Here is a 23614-nt window from a genome sequence, read left to right as displayed (position 1 = left end):
TTCAATCTTCAATGGGAATATGATTAAGATTGGGGTTTTACTAGAGTATAGATTCAGTTTCAGCTGGGCCTAAAATTTGGTCTGAATTTCTTTATTTGTAACAAGTTCCCAGATGATCAATGCTAATACCATTCTGAGGACCAATCTCTGAGTACCAAGTCTCTTAATAAATACTGCTTTACAATTATCCCATTAAAATCTATTCCACATTCCAACCATTAGGCTAATCTTTTTGTTTTACCTTTTAAGATACTACTTTTTCAATCACAGTGTTTCATTGGCTTAATTTTCTGCAAAAGAACTCCCAAATCTTTGACCCTGGCACTCAGTAGTTTCTGTTTGGTATCGTCTCTACTTTCAAGTCACTTATTATTTCTCCACCAAAAAAACTTCAATCTGCAAATGTTTGAGACCTAGGACAGTGCTTCTCAAACTCTACCATGCAAAAGAATCAGCAGAAGAACCTACCAAAACATTCCTGGAATCCTAGAAATTTTGCTTTGGAATTTGGAGGTTCAAGAAATTGTATTTATCATAAGATCAGAGTAGTTACTGATGCTGCAGGTCTGACATTTACATTTTGAATAGCTTCCTCCAAATACTTAATCTGAAATCTTACCCTCTCAAATCTTACTACTACAATGAACCCCTTCCAGGGTGTGTGTAATGCCTTTAATAGTCACTGTCTTAATATAGCCCTTAGCACATCATAATATTTGGGAACAATGATGAGATCATAACTCTTGAAAAAAAATGAGAAAACTGAGACTCAAACAGATAGTTGCTGAGTTACAGAGCTGGGACTACAATTCTTGCATTCTTTTCAGTTTTAAAACTCCAGGTGCTAATAAAAAAACACAAAATAATTAGGTAAACTCTTCAGTCAGTTCTGTAAATGGTTATTATGGCTTTTCAGTGAACCGGTGAAACACTCTGATAGCTGCCCAAGTGTCAAACAGGCTCTCTGCCTATGGAAGGGAAAGTATGCCTTACCACCTTTGTTTTTCTAGTAACCTCTATTTGATCTAAGCAGCTATACTTACAGCTCTCAAAATAAGCAATTAGGGAATGTATCAGAAATATATAAAGTAACACTCATTTTTAAACATGCTTTATAGATAGAGTGAAGCACTATCAAAAGCAAAAATCTGTTATAGTCACCAACTACTGAAGTGTTGAGTCATCTTGCCTTATGCAGGGGCCAGTCCGCTGCCTGTTTCTGTATAGCCCATGAATTAAAAATGGCTTTTCCATTTTTTAATGGTTGAAAATGAGTCAAAACAAATATTTCAGGATATGTGCAAATAATCAGAAATTCAAATAAAATTATTTACTATCTAGGTTTTCAGAGGGGAGGAAAAAAAAAAACCAGCTTACAAACCCCTGAATTCTTCTTTGGTATATGAAAAATCAGAATTAGAGGAATTTATTTTTAGTTTATCCTTAGTAAATGTTTATTATGTAAGCATTTCCAGTTTTCAAACCATTTAAAACTACCACAACTTTTTGATTACTTTTAACTCATAAATAATTTTAAAGAATGAGTATTTGTGAAACACCAGATTTTCCTGTTTAAGCAGTTCTAAAAAATACACCAAAGTGAAGATTTAACACAAATCACTTGGTATTAGAGAGTGAACATAGAGATAAAAAGAAGGTGCTGGCTGAAAGAAACAAGAGGTCTACTCTGTCAGTGAATCATACTGGTTTGGTGCAGGCAGTGGGGGTTGGGGGTTGCTGCAAGGAGAAAGAGAAAGAAAATAAAGAACAGACCAAGGTAAGTCCAGGTATTATCAAGACTGGTTGGTTATTGGGGAGATTAAGAGAAATAAAAAGTTAAGAGGAGAAGCTAGTAGGTAGAAAGTGCAGCTTCAAAAATGTAAAATTTGAGAAACTGTTGGAACAGCTATATCAGGAAGTCAACCAGGCAGCAATAGCACATGAGAAACTTCAGAAAAATCAGGGTTGGCTATCAGAGACACTGATATGTGACACTATATACATCCAGTGATACCTTCATACCTAGGGGTTCCCAAAGAACTCTATAATTAAGAGATTTCAATTTTATTTGTACGTGTGAGGAGGCTATTATGGACCACAATTATTATAGAAAGGAGGAGTTTTAAAATAAATAATTCATTTCCATGGTTCAAATGCATCTATGAAATTGTCAAATACTAACTTTATCAAAGCTGTTCTTAAACATACAAAAACATTTCAACAACTAGAAAAGATATATTTTCATAAATATAAAAATATAAGTCTGTACATTTTAAAAAGGGGTTGGTCTTAACCTTGGGAAAAAAATAATCTCCTAATTGTAATGCCTAGACACCAAAAATGGGAAATACTTTACTACAGTCATGATCTAATAGAAAATTAGTTATAAAAGGGGTATTTGAAGTAATTTTAAAATTATTTACCCCAACCAGCCAAGAGGCAACTATCACAGAGATTGAGTGACTCACACAGTCTCATAGTTACTATACCAAGATTAGATACCAGTGCTTTCACCACAAGATAATACTTTAGTTTCATGAAAAATTAATAAATATCTGGTGACACTATTTCACTCAACTCCAACTTTTATATCATGCTTAATTAACAATGAGCACTATGAAAATTAAAAAGCATCATACAAATGTTAGTTATTATCACTATTATTCTTATAGTTAAAGACTAACAGATGTATAGAAAGAAGTTTAGAAAAAAATATTTAAAGTACCCTTCATAGTAAATTTTATAAGAGAAATCTAAACCTTTCCTGTGTCATCAAAATAGTGCAACATTACCTGAAGACTAATATTCTAAAGAATTATAGTTCATAGTAGGTTACATATTACAATGTATTTATTTTATGCACTTACACAAGAAAACACAATAGGAACTCAGGAGATTAGTTAATCAAAAGTAAGTAAGGGCCTAAGTCTGGGCAAGGAGAGTATAGTCAAATAATGTAAATTAAAGATAAGCTTTATATGGGCAAAATAACATCTGAAATGAGTACTAGAATGAATGTAGGATATTCATAAAACTATATTTGGAATATTTTACATTAAGTCAAAAGAATTCTTCAGAATACAGAAAAATGAAAACAGTCATCAAATGCTGGTGTGGCTTATGCAATGATATGATCAAAGAGTTAAAATATATATTCTCTCTCTCTCTCACACACACACACACACACACACACACATCAAAATAAACCTCACACTAATTTTCCTTAATAAACAAAAAATAAAGGTGGTAAAGGTACATCATTGTAAAAATACTTCAAAATCAACAACTACTAAAGCAATGATATTGACAAATTTTGGAAGCAAGATACTAAAACAGCCTTTTAAAAGCATTAGTATTACTATCAAGAATAAGCTATTTTCTACCCAAGTCCATTTGAGAAATATGATGCAGATAAATCAATAATGGTGAGTCACTACAGCAGGGATTCTTTCATAGGAGATAAATATGAGAACAATATCTACAAGCTTGAGCAAAAAAAATTCTGCTATTAGCCACTCCCTGCAAAAAATCCAGGATATCCTTCCACTACACTGAATCAATATTAGCACTGCTTGAAAGAATAATCTCAAGTTAATGACTGTCACTCACTAACTAGTGAGCAAAGGTGACATAAACACAAGAAATAAAATGATGAAGATTTTAAAAGATTAACAAGTATCACAACAGCAGTAAATAAAAGACAAGTTTATAAGAGTGCTATTAGTGAAAAGAACTGCCTCTTCAGATATACTAAAGGAATTGTATAAGTGGCTGTAATTCTTTAACAGAATACATTCAATATTTTTGATATATTAATCAATTTAGAAGTATAATGTTAAAGAAACATTAAATTTAAAATATCCAGATATACATAATTTAATCCCATTAGGATCAATGCTTTTCCAATAAAGACACACATTTTTAGAAATGAAAATACTCTGATCCAACCTAAAATGCTCCTCCCTCATAAAACAACTTTATGAGCTATATATGGAATGACATGAATGGTGGTAACAGAGAAAAATCTGTTCTGATGTATGTGTAGTAGTGATATCATAAAAGTAATGGTTTCTTAGGTTTAGCTAAGATCCCATGTATATAGACGATTGTATCTAAACATATTGTTAGATATTTTATATATATTAGTAACATATATTAGGTATATATATATATTAAATACATGTTAAAAACTCAAATGTAATGTACTTAAGAGCACTTTAATGCAGACCAAATATAAAAAAGTTTAAAAACAACAAGTGCTTTTAAAGATTCAATAAAAGCATTTATTCATGTTTATTTATTATTTGTTCATGTTTATCCCTTGCTTATTAACTGATCGATTCTAGAAAAAAATACCTATAGAGCCTACTTCTCAATACTGCCATATCTGACACGTATAAATTTCATAAATTGGCTACAAAAAAAAAAAAAATCAGCAAAAAATCAGAATGCATCTTGACTAAAATTATTACTCTCAATATGACAGTGCTTAATTGATGACTACTTTTATTGGTAAATTTTTAATTATTCTTGATTCTAGTTTATTTAAAGGGTTGACTATTTAGCTGTGGGTTTTTCCCTGGTAAAACAACATTAAAATAAAGTTAAAGATGATTTTTTAACTTTAAAGGGCCCTGATTCTTTCAGAATGAAAAAAGGGACAAAAATGGCTAGTTTAAATATTGTTACCACAAACAAAACAAACCCTTATTGTTAAATATTAACAAGATACAAATTTTATAATTCAGAATATTAAAAGAAAACAAGTTTTACCTCTACACAGGCTTTCATCCCTGAGGCAGCAGCATAGTGAAGGGGTGTGTTTTTCTTGTTATCAACAGCATCGATAGCTGCTCGCTCATATTCGCCTTGATCAAGTTTTGCCCCTTTCCATCTTAAGATCATCTGCAGACAATCTGCTCTTCTGAAATCATCTTCCACGGGGCGTGCTAAGCGCGGATGAAGGGCTCCTTCAGATATCATAATTTGAGGTCCCATACACAACAAATGCATAGATGTTTCATTGTGGACATTCCTTTTATTTGGATTTCCATCTCTACCAAAAAGAAAAGTCCTAAAATGGAAGGAAGAATGAAAACCACTTGAAATATATAAGAAATCACTAATTTAACAGATAAGCTCAAAATCCTTTTTTTTTTTTTTTTTTTTTTTGGATATTGGGGATTGAACTCAGGGGCACTCAACCACTAAGCCACATCCCAGGCCCTATTTTGTATTTTATTTAGAGACAGAGTCTCATTGAGTTGCTTAGTGCCTTGCCTCACTTTTGCTAAGGCTGGCTTTGAACTTGCCATCCTCCTGCCTCAGCCTTCCAAGCCACTGGGATTACAGGCGTGTCCACTGTACCTAGCTCAAAATCCAATTTTTGAAGTGTCTGGTTCACAATAAGTTGAAGGACTGATTCTTACAATTTCAAAAATCTTCATTCTAGAATAATAATACTAAAATTAAAAAAAAAAAAGAATATATAGTGCTTGCTAATAAAAAGAGAAGGAAAGGGAAAATGAAGGGGTAGTGGATAAAAAGGAAAAGAAAGAAGAAAGCAAAGGGGCAATTAATGTCAATTACATAAATGTCTTAGAGTGCCTTAAGAAACTATATATATATATATATATATACATACATACATACACACACACACACACACATTTTTTTTTTGCTGCCCTCCCCTATCACACGTATTTACTTAACAATCATGGTGACAACTAATATTAAAAACACAAAATCCATAAGTCTTAAGACTAAATTTTTAAATCTAGGAAAAATTTTCTCTACCTGAAGGTCATCAAACTAACCTTTGGAATAAGGGAGCACATATTTCCAAAGTATCTAAATTTGCCTGAGCTGCTGTAACAAAAATACCATAAACTATATGGCTTATAAACAACGAGCATTTATTTCTCACAGTTGTAGAGATTGGAAAATCCATGATTAAGGTGTCAGCAGTGTCTGGTAAGGGCTTATTTCTCAGAGAAGTTTTTTTGCTGTGTTCTCACGCAGTAGGAGGGGCAAAGCAGCTGTCTGGGGCCTCTTTCATTTGGGCACTAATCCTAACCTCATGACCTAGTCATTTCCCAAAAGCCCCAATACTGTCACCTCAGGGGTTAGGAGGCAAAAAGACAACAGCACATGGTATAATACTTCTGATGAGAATTAACTTGTAGTTGTTTCTCAAAGACCAACATCTAATTTGATGGTGGGAGATTTTACCAAAGACAGGTCTGAGTAAGCTGCCTTAACTACTGTCAAACTTGGATCTACAAGTTATGCCTCATTCCTAATTTATTCATAAACTAGGGTCCTAAGACTAATAATTGAGCCAATTTGGTGGCTATAATAGGATACTGGAAAATGGGTTGGAAAAGACTTGCTATAATATAGGCAGCCTATAAATTTACTCTGAAATGGGTATACAAAGTCCCACATCTGAAGATAAATGCCTGCATTTACTGTCTCCACTGACCAAGACTACCTAAAAGCAAACCCAACCTTACTTAGAAGTTTCTTTTTTACAATAGGTTGTCTTTCCCTAGTTGAGATCATTAGGCTCCTCTTATCCAAGTCCAGAACAGCAAAGGGAAAGGAAAAGAACTAAATCCTGAATCCATTACATTTGAATTGCTTTTAGGATAGTCTAGCAAATACATTGCTCTGACAGGGGAAAAAAAAAAAAACCTGACCATAAAGGAACTGGCATACTACTCGATTAGTAGTAGTTAGCCAAGTTGGAAAGCTCTTGGGGGCGGGGGGGACTGAATAAGAGGTCCAGTCTCAAGCAGAATGACCCAGACAACTTACTGAATAACTCTGAATATGTCAGCTTTACCATTCAAAACCCTAGAGAGCTCATCAGTGTGGTCCTTTAAAACTAACAGGGTTTTTAAAAACTGCATTTATTAGCTTGTCCTGAAAGTAGGCACGAGTTCTCTGGAGCAGGAAAAAAATGAATTATTACTACACTTGTAAGAATCATGTCAAATTCCTCATATCCCAATTTTCCCACTGGTGCAATGCAAAAAGACAGATCAGATGCCACCTTGCATGTACTAGGATTTGCCTTATAGGTGAGTGTGGCAGGATAATGCCTCTACCTCAAAGATATCCACTTTCTAATCCTAGGAACCTGTAAATATGTTACCTGAAATGATAAAAAGGAACTCTGCAGATATAATTAAATAACCAATTTGAGATGAAGAAATTATTCTAGATTATCCAATGGGCCCAATGTAATAAAGCATTCTTATAAAAGAGAGAGACAGAAAGGTGTATGCTTCTAACTTTAAAGATGGACGAAGGGAACATGAGCCAATAAATGTAGGCAGCTTGTGGAATCTGGAAAAGGCAAGGGAAGGGCATAAATTTCATTCACAAGGCCTCCAACATTATATCTAATCACCTCCCAAAGGCTCCATCTCCTAATACCTTGGGGTTTAGGATTTAAAACACAAATTTTAGAAGGACACAAAAGGAATACAGCCCTGACAACCTAGAGTTTAGTCCAGTGGAACCATTCTGACCTTTATATCTCTAATGTAATAAAATTTTGTGTTGTTTTAAGCCATTATATTTGAGGCAATTATGACAGTGGCAATAGGAAACTAATACAGTAAGAAGCACTGAAAATAAAAATCTGGGAGGTTATATAGTAACATCTGTATAGCAGACCTCCTCCCCTCTGGAGATGCAGAGAATTCAACCTATCCCTCAGCATAAAGAATGTCTTAGGGGACAGACCCTGAGCTGTGACCCTCTAGATTGTAAAATACGTCTCTAAGGGAAAGGAAAGATTAATAATTTGATTTTTACAATTTAGGGAATATTTCCATGATCTCAGTTCTCATCTACTCCTCAACCTCTTTCAAATATAAGTATCTTTTGGGAGATAAATCTCTCTGGAGTTCTCAGTCTCTATTCAGTCATGATGCTTCCAAGGCTCAGCTTTTAGCCTAGGTCCAAAGTTTCAGTGAAATTTGCTCAGATTTTCTCTCCATGCATATTTTCCCCCACAGCTCCACACAGCATTTATAGCCTTTCAGGCACTCATAGTATTCTATAATGCTTGTTTTGCTGTTTCCTAGGAATTGACCAAGACTACCTAAAAGCAAACCCAACCTTGCTTAGAAGTTTCTTTTTTACAATAGGTTGTCTTCCCCTAGTTGAGTTGACTACTTTCTTTTTTGTCCTCACATAGCATCCTCATTGCATAACTCACTTCATTCTATTGTAGTTACTATTTTTATATATCTGTTCTCTTCTTTCACTTAGTTTATAGGCATGTAAGGCTGAGCCTATATCCTGCTCTTTCTTGAATCACTAGCAGTGTCACACCTATAGTAATTTCATGATATAATTTTGACAGATAAACAGAATGCATATTAAATTTCCATGATCCAGATCAGGGACATGGGGTTGGAGAGCTCTCAAGTTGGCAGTATATAAAACTGATTAAGAACACAGTATCTAGTACCAGACTACTATATTTTAATCATAGCTCTATTGATTTCTTTGTGTGATCCTCAGCAAGTGACATAATAGCTCCTAACAAGTAATATATGATTCAGATTCTTTGAGTAAACCTACTCCTGGAAATGTATCTTAAATAATTTAAAGAAGTAAAAATCTAGGAACACTGAAGATTCAATAGTATTATTCTGAATAGAAAATCTGGGAAATACTTAAATATGTGACAAAAGGAAAAACAGGAAATGAAAATCAAGGTATTGCCTACCCAATGGAAAATTAAAGTTGCTAAAAAGTCTACCCCAAAACACTTATAGCTAAATGAAAGTATAAATAAATAATTTCAGTTTCCATCACAATTCCCTGAATATTTATGGATAAAAAGGAGAAGAGAACATAGAATAATAAACAGTTGTTTAAAGGAAAAAGAAACATGGATAATTTGTCTTATTATGCTACTATAATGTTGCTCAGTAGTTAAAAAATATTGTTCCTTATACCAACAGCTAATGATGAAATTTCCATATCTCCTTGTATTTATGATGATTATAGTAACTAAAATTAAAACCATAATCTCAAAATAAATACCTCTTCTAGGAGGTATTGCCATCAACAAAAAACATCCACTTTCTTAAAAATTTAATTTAGAAATTATTAAAATTCATATTCTACAAAAATTTTGAACACATTTATCTATCCTTTTCTATTCCCTTTTCCAATATATCAGTTATTCTTTAAGTTTTCTTTTGAAAGAAATCAGGTTATTATCACCATGAAATTGAACATAAGTTGGAAGAATGTCAGTCAATATGTAAGCTTCAGATACACTCCTTTCTGTAACCATGTTGGTAGTTATGAAGTGTTTCCTATCACTTGACTATAAGGTTAATTCTGGAACAGAGTTAGGAGATGATTAATAGAAAGGTGCACTGAGTAAAAAACACTAACCTGGAAAAAAAATTCCTTTCACTTGACTTAATAACCCATCTAGAAGACATAGGCTTTTCTAGATTCCTTCAATGTTAATTCTCAAAGTCAGTTAATAACTGTTACCTCTATTTATTTTACATTAATTCTTAACTTCAAAATGACTCTATTCTTATCACTTTACTGAAATTTTATTCTCTCATACTACCAGGAATTTCCTAAAAGTTAAATTCTTTGTCCTTGTCCTTAATTTTACTTCTAAACCTGAAATTCTTCTTATTACCTTGCTTTCCATAACCACACATCTTTCAATAATACTCAATTTTTTTTTTCAGCACAACTTTACTTTTACCCTTGGCATTGGCTCCACTTCCAATCCCTGCTTGAAGAAAATAAGACATTTTTTTACTCCATTTTCTTCTCCAAATAAATTCAAAGAGTACAACCACTTTCAGAGCCATTTAACCTTCAATGGCTACTATGAATACCCTTTTTGAATTAAGTTTGGTCAGAACTCAAATGATAGCAGTGGTGGCAGAAACATACTTTCTCTCAAAAGGTTTTTACTATTATTTCTGTGGTAATTTTTAATGTTCTGTCATCCTATATGACTTTTCTTCTGACCTCTAAGCCATGTTCTAATTTCTTATATGCACTTTCTCTTGCATATTTTGCTATCATTTTATATTTAACTGAGCTTCCTTCAAAATCAGTTTTCTCCTTCACAGCCTCACATTTCTTGCAATAATCCCATTTTCACAGTCAATAATGTATATTTACACCTTCAAATCCTTTTAAATCTCCTCTTTTGTACAACAATGATTGAGTATTCATTATTTGCCAGGTACTATTCTAGAAATTAAGCATATTATAAAGAAAACGTAGTAAGGTCTTACCCTTAGGGATATGCATGCAAACTAGGGGGTAGGAGAGGAGGCTTGTATTTTAATTCATGTAAAAATAACTTAATAACTCCTTAAACATAAAAGAGTTTAAAAATATAGAAATCATTAATTGGAAAGTATATTTTAATGAATCCTCAAAGCTATAGACCTTGATATTAATATATGCTTAGTAAAAACAGACTCTATTGAAGACTTCATATTTTATGTATACCCAAAGACAGGTCTCTTTTATTTCCAAAGAAGCTGTTCTATAGAAGACACAATAATGAATCACATACCCAACTTAGAACACAATGGCACCGAAGTCCATGCATGGCCTTTTGCTACATTAAGCAGTAACTTTGAGTATGAATTTATTTCCCATAAAAAAGGCAGGGTGGTGTAGTATGATGTAAACATACAACATTTGGGTACAGAGAAAAATAGGTGCAAACTAGCTACTGAACTGTAAATTCCTCTTTTTGCCATATTATTCTGCCTAAGAAGAGAACAAAGAGATGAATGCTACTGCATGTACCATAATCCTAAAGGAAGTGTGGATAAAAATCAAGCACTTATCCCAAATTAGTGTGGCTAAAAATCCTTGGATAGGTCTATCTTTGTCTACATATATGTGTCATGGTTAGGTAGAACTCTAGCCAAGATAAGCAAGAGTTTACATTGAAGTAGCAGGCAAGCACACTAGATTATATGAGGCAGCATGAGAAAATAAATGCTATCAACTTGTTAGAAAGTTAAGCAAGGTTAAATCCAGTGCAGTATTTGAAGCTACTTAATATACAAATAATTAAAAGAGTTGCTATTTTATTTAATGCTGAAGAACACATGCTCTTTAGCCTCATTCTACATGACATAAAAGTATTAAGAAGAGTTAATTCCTTATTCCGAAAGCAATCATTTACAATAATAATATGAAAAATTAAAAAGCAATCTATGGAATGGGAAAAAATATTTGCAAGCCATATATCTGATAAAGGGTTTTTTTTTTTTTAAAATATTTTATTTATTTTTTTATTTCTCGGCGGACACAACATCTTTGTTTGTATGTGGTGCTGAGGATTGAACCCGGGCCGCACGCATGCCAGGCGAGCGCGCTACCGCTTGAGCCACATCCCCAGCCCCCTGATAAAGGGTTAAAATCCAAAATATATAAGTAACTCCTACAACTCAAGAGCTAAAACCGACCTGATGTTTAAAAATGGACAAAGGGCCTAAACAACATGTTTTAAAGAAGACATACAAATGGCCAACAGGTGCATGAAAAAAATGCTCATTATCACTAATCATCAGGGAAATGCAAGTCAAAATTACGATGAGGTATCACTTTATGCCTATTAGAAAGGCTATTAACAAAAAGTCAAAATGTAAGTGTTCGTACGATATGGAAAACAGATGTACACTGCTGGGAATGTAAAATGGTATAGTCAGTATGGAAAACAGTATGAAAGTTCCTCAAAAATTTAAAAATAGAACTTTATGATCCAGTAGTCATACTTCTCAAAGAGGTATACGCATTCCTGGGCTAACTTTAGTATTTTTCACAACAGCCAAAAAACAACCTAAATAGCCATAAAGGATGAATGGACAGACTATACATCCTCTGTAAATATATACATACATACAATGGCGTATGATTCAGTCTTTAAAGAGAATGAAATCCAGATAGGCAGGGTGACACATATCTACCTGTATGCTGGCTGATCAGGAGGTTGAGGCAGGAGGATCACAAGTTTTAGGCCAGTCTAAGCAACTTAGCGAGACTTTCTCAAAAGAAAATAAGAAAACTGATGAACAAGTAGTTCAGAGGTGGAGCATTTGCCTCGAATGCACCAGGATCTCAGTTCAATCCCCAGTACCAGGGGAAAGAAAACAAAAGAATAAAATCCTGCCATTTACAATAACATGAATGAACCTTGAGGATATTTTGCTAAGTGAAATGAACCAGATATAGAAAAATAAATGTTATACAATCCCACTTACATATAGAATCTAAAAAATGCAAATGCAGAGACATAGAGAATAAAATGGTGGCTACCGGAGGTCAGAGGTAGAAGAAATGGAGAGAGGATGGTCAAAGGGCATAAACTTTCAGTTCTAAAATGAATTAAGTTCTGGAGACCTAATGTACAGCTTGGTGTCTATGGTTAATAATTATGTATTAAATAGGTGAAATTTGCTTTAAGAATAGATCTTGAGTACTCTCACCATACCTATAAAAAAAAAGTTATTAGTGTGAAGAGATTGATATAATTTGATTTGTAACTGATGATTCCATACATCAAAACTTCATGTATATTTTAATATTTTTTTGTTAATTTGTGAATATACATACATACAGTAGAATATGATTCAGTCTTTAAAGAGAATGAGTTTTTATTTGTCAAATATACTCTAATAAAACTGGAAAAAAATTGATTCGTATTTCTGAACAATCTAAATAAATTTCCAAAAACAAAAGGACACATAAATTAAAGAAGTAGGGTTGTTTATTCTTAGGAAAGAACAGAAATAAAATAATCTCTGATTCTAGTACAGTATGCTAAAAAAGCTAAAACAAAGAAATTACCAGTTAGTGTTCTTCAAACAATTAAGGAAAGAAAAAACATTTTAGGACTGGAGACTGAAGATGTAAAAATTTTAAGTACAATGTTAAGTATAAAGTATATGTTCAAATCATAAAAGTAATCCAGACTGGTAACTAAAAGAGAATATATAATCATGTTTACTGTAGGTTTTTAAATTTTCATTTAATAGAATGAAAACCAATAATAGGGTTAGACAGATATTCCTGCTTAGAAAGGAAACAAGAATATCAACTAGAAGAGCAAGTCTTAAAATTGGGTTCACAAGATTCTTTTACAATTTAAAAAAAATTACCGCTGGTTCCTGAGAGCTTGATTGTGGGTTATTTATTAATTTAAAAAAATCCATTACACATTAACTATATATAACACTTTAAAACAAAAAAAATAACTAAAAAAATAAATCAAAGAGTGACATTATGTGTTTATAAATTTCTTTTAAAGTCTGGTTCAGTAGAAGACAGCTGGATTTTCAAAGAATTCAATCTCTTGTAATATGTTAATTTGATTCAAGTACAGTATTTGCAGAAAATTCAGACTTTATACAGTTAGAAAAGAATTTTAAAAGTTGTCTCTTCAAATAACTATGAACATTTGTTTTTGATACTCCAAAAATTCAACGAGTCATATTACCATTGCCTTGATTCATCTAAAAGCACAAGCAGTTTTAACCCTCCATTTTTGCATTATCACTGCAAATGTCAACACAGTGAAAAAGACAAATCACATCTTAATATTATAAAAATGTTCTTGACTTCACATTCCTTTGAAAGAGCCTCAGGATACAGGAGTCCTAACAACACATTTTAAGAATCACCAGACTAAATGAGTATCTTTCATATAAATTAATAATTAAGAGCAGTGGCCTTCCTTCTCTCCTTCCTTCCAAATGGGAATCTCACTATGTTGCCTAGGCTGGTCTCAAACTTGTATACTCAAGTAAGCCTCCTGCCTCAGCCTCCCAAGTAACTGGGATTATAAGCATGCACCACCATACTTGGCTTTACATGATTTTCTTATATAATGTTTTCCAATTTATAATGTAAATCTGTACATTATACTACAAATGGTCAAAAAATATTTTGCTACTTGGTTTCTTCTGTGTTAAAATAGACACATTAACTCAGTAATAATAATATTTAAATATGTTTTACATTGGGACTATAAATAAATTTTAATTGTAGATAAGACCTGATGTTAAACATTACTAGAATATTTAATATTAGTGGGCTAAATCAATAGTTTTTTAATTTCACTGAAAATACTCAACAAAAATGTCATGTTAGAATGCCTTAGTAGATTAAGCAACTAATTGTTAAATTATTGAAAACAACACTAAGTGTTTACCATTGTATTTATGGTATTTACAATCTAGCAAAGAGGAGCTTACTAATGATAGTATGGTTTTAAATGCGAATTTCAAAGAATAAAAAGTATATTTCAGGTTCAAGTAGTTGGGATGAATTAAAATATAAGGCAGAAACCAAGTTAGAACTTAAAGGACAGTAATTAGAGAAGAAAGAACACATTTTAGAATCAAAAAGCAACAGGAATAAAGTTAAGGGTGGGGCAGTATAATTCCTAAAGCAGAAGGAATCAAATTGACAGTCAAGATCATGTTAGAGAGTAATGAGAGATTAGATTAACTGGGTAGAATGAAGGCAGAAGTAGGGAGTGTTCTGGAAGGCAAACAGAATAATGAAGACAATAGGGCATTGTTATAACTTTCTCATAAGAAAAAGAACACTGAAAGGAAGACTAATCTGGAAATGAGATTATAAACGAGACAGACTTGCAAAAAGATCATTTAAGTCAGATACCTTAAGTATTGAGAGAAAGGATTAATAAGGATGAACCAAGTTTGAGGCAATAAAAATGGAAAGAAGTAATCCCAGGAGATAAACTTAGTGAACCTGGTATTAGTACCATGTTAGGTTAAGTAAATTAAAGATGATTTTAAGATATTTAGGATTATGTAAATGAAATACTATATTTCATTCATCCTATGAAATCTGCCAAGGATCAAAATATCTTTATAGCAACAAGAATATATGAACAAACCTCACTATTTAAACTTCTGGTTTAAGTTAGATATAATCTTTCAGTTTTAATTTAGGTATGATAAAAAAAAGTCACAAATAATTTAGGCATATTCAGTTTTAGAAAGTTAAACCCACTGAAATACCAAAAAATATGCACATACCTGTATATATTTTCAATGATTACAGTTGCTTTCCCCTTTCACCAATTTGTTATCAATTGGTTTATAGTAATACTTACCCTAATATTCTATTCATTCCATGTCTAGCAGCATAGTGCAATGGAGTATTGTGCTGGTAGGGCTCCCCATAAGATGTATTTGGATCAAGGGATTCTTTTAACTGAGGATTGTTTTCATATATTTGGCAGGCCAGGTTTTCATCACCATTGATGAGAGCTTTACGGAATTTGGTGGTTGTATTTCCCATGTTTTGATTTGTTTTCTTTTCTAATAAGCAGTGGCACTTTTTTCTTTTCTCCGTCAGCCACTTCTTGAATGCTTCTGCAACATGATTCACATCCTAATGAAGGAAAAGTTATTCAAATTAGATTATAAAACAGTAATCACAAGCAGCATCTTAAAAAAAGTAAAAAAAACTTTGAGAAGCATATGTAAATGGCAAAAACAATGCTCCGTTTTATGAACTTTATCTCGGCTAAAAAAATCTCAAATTTCTAACACCGCCCAAATTAGCTTCTTTTTAAACTACAACATTTTCTCACAGAGACTGTTATGATTTGATAGACTGTACTATATAAGTTATCTATATATACAAGCTTTTCATGTTTCTTCTTCACATGGGCAGGAAATCAGCTTGACTGAGTTTTATGGTTGAATACACTTAAGTTTCCATATAAATCCTACTCAACCAATTTGTGGAAGAGTAAATATAAGAAATTTTGTTCAAGTAAGAATTACAAAATAGGTCTTAAGTTACAGTAAAGGAAAACAAACCATTCAGTGCTTATAATAACATCAAAGAAAGCTTTTTAAATGCAAATATAAGACTATACACTTACTGAAACTCAGATAATAACAGGAAACTAATAAAACTGATTATAGAAAGAACAAAATATTATTCTATCTTTATGATTAGTAAATATATTTCTTTCTACTATGAAGAATTCAAAACAAGCCTAAAAACATCAGATACTTATGCACTGTATTCGGAAAGAAGTTATAATAAAGATCATATGGGCATGTACTGCCAAAGCAACGTGAGGTGGGTGGTGTAAGGTCACGGAAACAAATACTGGAATTGAGATATAAAATACTATATTTGCCTACAATGTGTGATTTTAAGCAAGTTATTTACCTTCTAAAAGCCTCATATTCCCATTTATACAGCAAATAAATGACTGCTTATTAGGCATGACTACAAGGATTACAAGAATAACTTTATGTATTGTATGTAAGAGTTCTTGGTTAGTGTGTTCAATAAATGCCAGTTTTATTCCATTCCAATAAATCTTATTTCTAAATCTATTATTGAACAATGATTACTATAGTTTGAATATATCAAAAGACTCATTTAAAAAATATTTATATATGCATATATATTTTAAGTTGTCAATGGACCTTTATTTTATTTATTTATATGTGGTGCTGAGGATCAAACCCAGTGCCTCACAGATGCTAGGCAAGTGCTCTACCACTGAGCTACATACAACTCCAACCCCACAAAGACAACAACTGTTCACGGATTAGTAGAGACTAATTATTGAGACATGACAACTAAAGGCCTTGTGGAATCCTAGATTAGAGTCTGAAATGTCGGCGGGGGGGTGGGGGTGGGCAACAGACAATAATGGAAAACTGATGAAATATAAATAACATAAATATAGTCATTCCTTAGTATTTTTCAAGAAACTTATTCCAAGATATTCCATGGGCACCAAAATCCACTGATGTTCAAGTCTCCTATAGGAAATGGCTCAGCATTTGCATATCATCTATGCACATCCTCCAATAATCCTTCCTGTAAATCACCTCTAGATGACTAGATAACTGTTTAGATACCTAAAACAGTGTAGATGGTATATAAATGGATGTTGTTTATGGAATACTGCCAAGGAAAGACTTCATGTAGTATAGACACAATTTTTTTCCAATATTTTTGATCCCTGGTTGGTGGAATCTAAAGTTGAAGAACCCACAAACAGAAAAGGACAACTGTAGTTTAGTCAATAATATACTAGTGTTAATTTCTCAGTTTCGATAACTGAACTATGGTTATTTAAGATGTTAACATTAGGAAAAACTAAGTAAAAGGTGGAATAACAAAGGGAATAAAAACGTCCTAAATTCACAAATCCTTGAAGAATATAATAATAATATAATAAGAATATATAATAATAATCCTTGAAAATATAATACTAAGTGAAGTTAGCCAATTCCAAAAAACCAGCTGTCCAACGCAAGGTAAACAGGCTGTTCCATGAAAACTCATTTGCTATTTACTATTATTTTTGGTACTAAACATCTAATCTCTATGCAATCTTTTAACCCAGGGTATTAAGCTATGTAAAAATCACAAGATATACTGGCTCCTTTAGAATAGATTTTTCTTATAAGAGACAAAGGAAGATGGGAAGAAAACAATGTCAAAAACAGCCGCCTGCACTCATACATTGCTGGTAGGACTGAAAAATGGTGAAGCCAATATAGAAAGCAATATGAAGATTCATTGGAAAACTTGGAATGGAACCATAATTTGACCCAGCTATCTCACTCCTTGGTCTATACCCAAAGGATTTAAAAACAGCATACTACAAGGACACAGCCACATCAATATTTATTGCAGCACAATTCACAATAGCTAAACTGTGGAGCCAACCTAGATGGCCTTCAATAGATGAATGAATAAAGAAAATGTGGTGTGTGTGTGTGTGTATATATATATATATATACACACACACACACACATACATACATACATACACACACACACACACACACACAAAATGGAATATTACTCAGAAACAAGAGAATAAAATCATGGCATTGCAGGTAAATGGATGGAGTTGGAGAATATAATACTAAGTGAAGTTAGCCAATCCCAAAAAACCAAATGGCGATTGTTTTCTCTGATATAAGGAGGCTGATTAATAGTGGGGTTAGAAGGGAAGCATGGGAAGATTAGACGAACTCTAGATAGGATAAAGGGGAGGGAGGGAAAGGGAAGGGGCGAGAGGTGTAAAAAAGATAGTGGAATAAGATGGACATCATTACTCTAAGTACATACATGAGGACACGAATGGTGTGCATATACTGCGCATACAACCAGAAATATGAAAAATTATGCTCTATGTGTGAAATATGAATTGTAATACATTCTGCTGTCATATATAACAAATTAGAACTAAAAAAATTAAAAATAAAGTAAAAAACCCAGCTGCCTGAATCCAATTTGCATCCCTCTACTAAAAAAAATACACATCCTAGTATTCAGGTTTAACGTTTTAAGATGTTATTTTGGAGGAGAATATGGTTTCTCCTATAGCCCAGGGTATGTAATAATCAACTTTAGCAATAGCAGGGTTCAGGATTTGACTATAAAAGTATGTAGTGGTAGTCATTAGGAAGGAAGTGATAGTTCAATGGCTTTCTACAGGGTAAAGGCAAACTCTTAGAAAATACATAAAGGCTGTTTTTAAGGGCAAAGAGTTTGCCTGAAATTGGCTATTTGCTTCTGAAAATAATCAGAGTTAAGGCCATATAGCTGGGTAAGGCTGAACCCTTGGAATTCTTTTTTTTTTTTTTTTGTAGTTGTAGATGGACACAATGCCTTTACTTTATTTATTTTCATGTGGTGCTGAGGATAAAACCCAGTGCCTCACACTTGCTAGGCAAGAGATCTACCACTGAGCTGCAAACTCCAGCTCCTAGACCCTTGGGTTCTTATCCTAAGAGTTTGGCTTTAGCTTTAACTTTCTCAGCTTCATTTCAGGGCATCACAATTCTTAACAGTATCTTCTCTAAAATGATAGCTTATTTATTATCTTGGCCACTTACAACTTGGCTAGTATAATTTAGTAAAAAAAAAAATCCTTTGACAGATTAATTACTACAATGTGGCACAGTGAAATGAAAGTGCTTTTAAGATAGAACTAGTTTAGAACTGAAAAGTCTTTAAATGTCAACTTTGGTTTTCTCATCTAGAAACTAATATTTGTTCTGGAAGGCCATTTTAAAGATATATATATATATATATATATATATATATATATATATATATATATATTTCTTGTAAATTGTGGAAAATATGTATACATATTTTTCCACAATTTACAAGAAATAATTAGTGCAACATAACTTCTTCCATTTAAGATTATAAAGTCTACCAACCAATAAGACACAGCTTATACTTCTCTACATGAAAACTATTTGTTGCATAAAATTGTTAGTTCATAAAATCACAGGAATAGGGGCTGGGGTTGTGGCTCAGCAGTAGAGTGCTCACCTCGCATGTGTGGGGCCCTGGGTTCGATCCTCAGCACCCACATAAAAATAAATGAAATAGAAGTATTGTGTTCAACTACAATTAAAAAAATATATATTTTTTTAAAATCATAGGAATAGAAAGGACTTAATTTAAATCTTCCCAGTTTGTGGCCAGGTGCTTATAATTTCAGTGACTCATGAGGATGAGGCAGGAGGATCCCAAATTCAAGGCCAGCTTCAGCAACCTTAAAGAGACCCTGTCTCAAAATAAAAAATAAAAAGGAATGGGGATGTAAATTAGTGATAAAGAGTTCCCATAACCAAAAATGAAATAAATCTCAGTCTGTATACCCATATTTAATCCATAAAAGCTCTTAACATGTATAGTTTATTGTAAGTAACTGCCTTCTACACTAGATACCTAACAAGCCTATAATCAATTAGGCCATGAAATGGTTTTTGAAATTCTTTATTAAAAGTATCTGGTGGCACATTCTGCTGTCATACATAACAAATGAGAATAAGTAAAATAAAGTTTCTGGTGGTTCTCTTCCAAATTTCATACAGAAGTTAAGAGTATCAAGGGCATTCAGTAAAGTACAAATTGCCCCCACCATGCCAAGAAAATATGAAATTTTTAAAGTTAAAATGATTTAATGTTATTTCCCCTCCTCTTTTTATTCTTTAAAGAACTGAGCTGTCAAAGATTAGAAAACTGCTATTTATAAAAGTCCATGAAGATCTTAGAAAAAACAACAATAAAAGCTTTATTAGAAAGTGCTACAGTCAGATGAAACTGGCGTAGTTCACTCAGAAAATGACATGAAATAAAAAGGCTGATCTGATCAACTCATGACAAAGAAAGCCTTTCAGAAATGTGATGGCAAATTGGCAAGAGTCTACTGAGAAATTTTACATCCCCCATAAAGTTATTCACTGTAACAGCCGGCCACTATGGATCTCTAACTCCCCAACACACCCCTTCTTTATCTTAATCTAATTAGTATGATAGATTTTAAAAATTTGACCTATACTATACCATGTTATAAACAAAAAGTTCTGCTCGCATGCAAACATTAATTAACACAATTGGAGGTATTTTGAATGTCATAAATTATACTATTGAAATATTAACTTGTATTTTCGAAAAATAAAATGAAAAATAAGAAAACCAATTTACACTTACAAGAAAACTGAAATATTTATGAGTATTCATTTTTAAATGAATTATGATACATAGAATCATAGAAGTACAAAGAATTATATTTATATAATTTCAGCTTATTTTTCCAAATCTAACACTAAATGCTTTTGTACATTCATGATCTGTGGTTAGTAAATACTTTGCTTCCCTCATTACATGATGGGAAATCTACTTTATTACTTTAAGCCTAGTGCTTCAGTAAGGATGAAACTCATATTAATGAATGCAAACTCTGTTCATAGAATCTCTAAAATTATGAATTTAGTAGAGGGATCAGAAAACTTTTTCTATAAAGGACCAGATAGTAAATATAGCGTTGTGAATCATACGATCTGTCACAACTACCTAACTCTGCTATTGTAACACCAAAGACAAGTAAGACCTTAAAAAAAATGAGCATAACCAGGTTCCAATAAAATGTTATTTACAAAAACAGTGGGAACAACTTGGACCATGGCCCAGAGTTTGCCAACCCCTGCTTTGGTGGAAGGAGCACAGCACAGTAAAAGAATCTGGATTGGAACCCCAAGTCTGCTTCCTAATTCTATCATAAATTATTTAACTTCTCTGTACCTTAATTTCCTCATTGGCAAAATGTGAGAATGATACCTAGTTTTAGGATTTTCATGCAATGTGTATGCAAAGATCATATTACAGTATCTAGCACACAGTAGGTACTCAATAAGTTTTTTTAAATTTTTTTATTGTTGGTTGTTCAAAACATTACATAGTTCTTGATATATCATATTTCACACTTTGATTCAAGTGGGTTATGAACTCCCATTTTTACCCCGTATACAAATTCAATAAGTTTTATATCACCTCTGCCATCAGGATTTGCACAGAAATGGTAGAGAGTTGATGCTTTCAAAGAACTCATTGTTTATTCCTTTTAAAAGACAATGAAATAAATGAGATGGGCTCAAACTAAAAAGTTTCTTCTCAGCAAAAGAAACAATATGTGAGGTGAATAGAGAGCCTACATCTTGGGAGCAAATCTTTACCCCTCACACATCAGATAGAGCACTAATCTCTAGGGTATATAAAGAATTCTAAAAGCTAAACACCAAAAAAAACAAATAACCCAACCAATAAATGGGCCAAGGACCTGAAGAGACACTTCTCAAAAGATGATGTACAATCAATCAACAAATACATGAAACAATATTCATCATCACTAGCAATTAGAGAAATGCAAATCAAAACTACTCTAAGATTTCATCTCACTCCAGTCAGAATGGCAGCTACTATGAATACAAACAATAATAAGTGTTGGTGAGGATGTGGGGAAAAAGGTACACTCATACACTGTTGGTGGGTGCAAACTGGTGCAGCCAATATGGAAAGCAGTATGGAGATTTCTTGGAAAATTGGGAATGGAACCACCATTTGACCCAGCTATACCTCTCCTTGGTCTATACCCAAAGGACTTAAAAACAGCATACTACATGGACACAGCCACATCAATGTTTATAGCAGCACAATTCACAATAGCTAAATTATGGTACCAATCTAGATACCCTTTTCAGCAGATGAATGGATAAAAAAAAAAGTGGCATATATACACAATGGAATATTACTCAGCAATAAAAGAGAATAAAATCTTGGCATTTGCAGGTAAATGGATGGAATTGGAGAAGATAATGCTAAGTAAAGTTAGCCAATCCCCAAAAAACCAAATGCTGACTGTTTTCTTTTGATATTAGGAAACTGATTCATAGTGGGAGAGGGAGCTTGGGAAGAATAGACGAACTCTAGATAGGGCAGAGGGGTTGGAGGGGAAGGGAGGGTGCATGGAGTTAGAAATGATAGTGGAAGGTGATGATCATTATTATTCAAAGTACATGTATGAAGACACAAATTGGTGTGAATATACTGTGTATACAACCAGAGATATGAAAAATTGTGCTCGATATATGTAATAAGAATTGTAATGCATTCATATATAAATTACTGTCATATATAAATTACTAAGTAAATATAAAAAAGATAAATATAAAAAAAAGACAATGAAGATGGCTGGGGTGTGGGTCAGCGATAGAGTGCTTGCCTCCAACGTGTGAGCAACTGGGTTCAATCCTCAGCACCACATAAAAGTAAATAAACAAAATAAAGATACTGCATCCATGTATAACTAAAAAATACTGAAAAAAAGGACAATGAAACATTAAGAAAAATGTCATATACTCTATGTTCTACATCAAGAATGATATATAACTGCTAGTCTAGAATTTATCATGTATTAGGTGTCCGATCTTTGGCAACTTAAAAAAGTATACATTTTTCAACTATATTCTGAACAAACATTAATAATAAATAATTTTCATTATTTTTCTAGGTAACTGGCAGTATTAGTAAAGATCTCTCTAGCAGTTCCCTAATCTTTGACAGCTCAATTCTCTAACTGTACTTTCAAATATTATGTGAAAGTGACAGACATTTGGTTGAGTACAAAGCCAGGAGCAAGAGACATACCTTGTAATGGAAGTATGTGAAAAATATATACATTGCTTTGACAGTGAGTAAAAAGGTCTTAGTCTATCTATGCCAAGTGTGGTGGCACACACCTGTAATCCCAGCAGCTTGGGAGGCTCAGACAGGAGGATAGAGTTCAAAACTAGCCTCAGCAACAGCCAAGACACTAGGCAACTCAGTGAGACCCTGTCTCTAAATAAAATACAAAATAGGACTGAAGATGTGGCTCAGTGGTCGAGTGCCTCTGCTCAATCCCTGATACAAAAAAAAAAAAAAAAAGGTCTTAATCTAAAATGTTGTTAAAAATGAAGTTCAGTTTAAGAGATCTGGGGTTTCACCTGCCAAACTGTATACTAAATGAAGTAAAATGTGGCTTCATTCTTGTAGGCTTCCTGAAAGAAGTTCACAAATACCCACAGTCTTCCAAAAATTTTCTGAATATTAGAAAGAACTGTGAAAATGACTAGAGCTAAGAAAAATCTTTTAACAAAGAAAGTAAATTCGTGTAATGGCATTCCAGAATTAAAATTCATTTTGCTGTTATTCCAATATCTTA

At 32.8% G+C, this 23614-nt stretch overlaps 1 protein-coding gene across 6 annotated transcripts in view; it reads right to left on the bottom strand.

Moving 5' to 3' along the window:
- The window catches only part of Ankib1 (ankyrin repeat and IBR domain containing 1), a 121766-nt gene that overhangs the window by 71025 nt on the left and 27127 nt on the right, over positions 1 to 23614 (bottom strand). For all 6 annotated transcript variants that reach the window (XM_058582881.1, XM_046455182.2, XM_046455181.2 and 3 more), the window contains exons 2-3: positions 15176 to 15456; positions 4774 to 5074 (exon numbers count right to left, since the gene is read on the bottom strand). In XM_058582881.1, the coding sequence (XP_058438864.1) occupies positions 4774 to 5074; positions 15176 to 15363 (489 nt within the window). In that variant the 5' untranslated portion in view covers positions 15364 to 15456. The remainder of the gene's footprint in view (positions 1 to 4773; positions 5075 to 15175; positions 15457 to 23614) is intronic.

The sequence above is a fragment of the Marmota monax genome, unplaced genomic scaffold, assembly GCF_021218885.2.
Source record: "Marmota monax isolate L192 unplaced genomic scaffold, Marmota_monax_Labrador192_F-V1.1 WCK01_AAM20220418_F8-fsc00264, whole genome shotgun sequence".
NCBI classification, from domain to species: domain Eukaryota; kingdom Metazoa; phylum Chordata; class Mammalia; order Rodentia; family Sciuridae; genus Marmota; species Marmota monax.
This window is presented reverse-complemented; position numbering and strand designations above follow the sequence as displayed.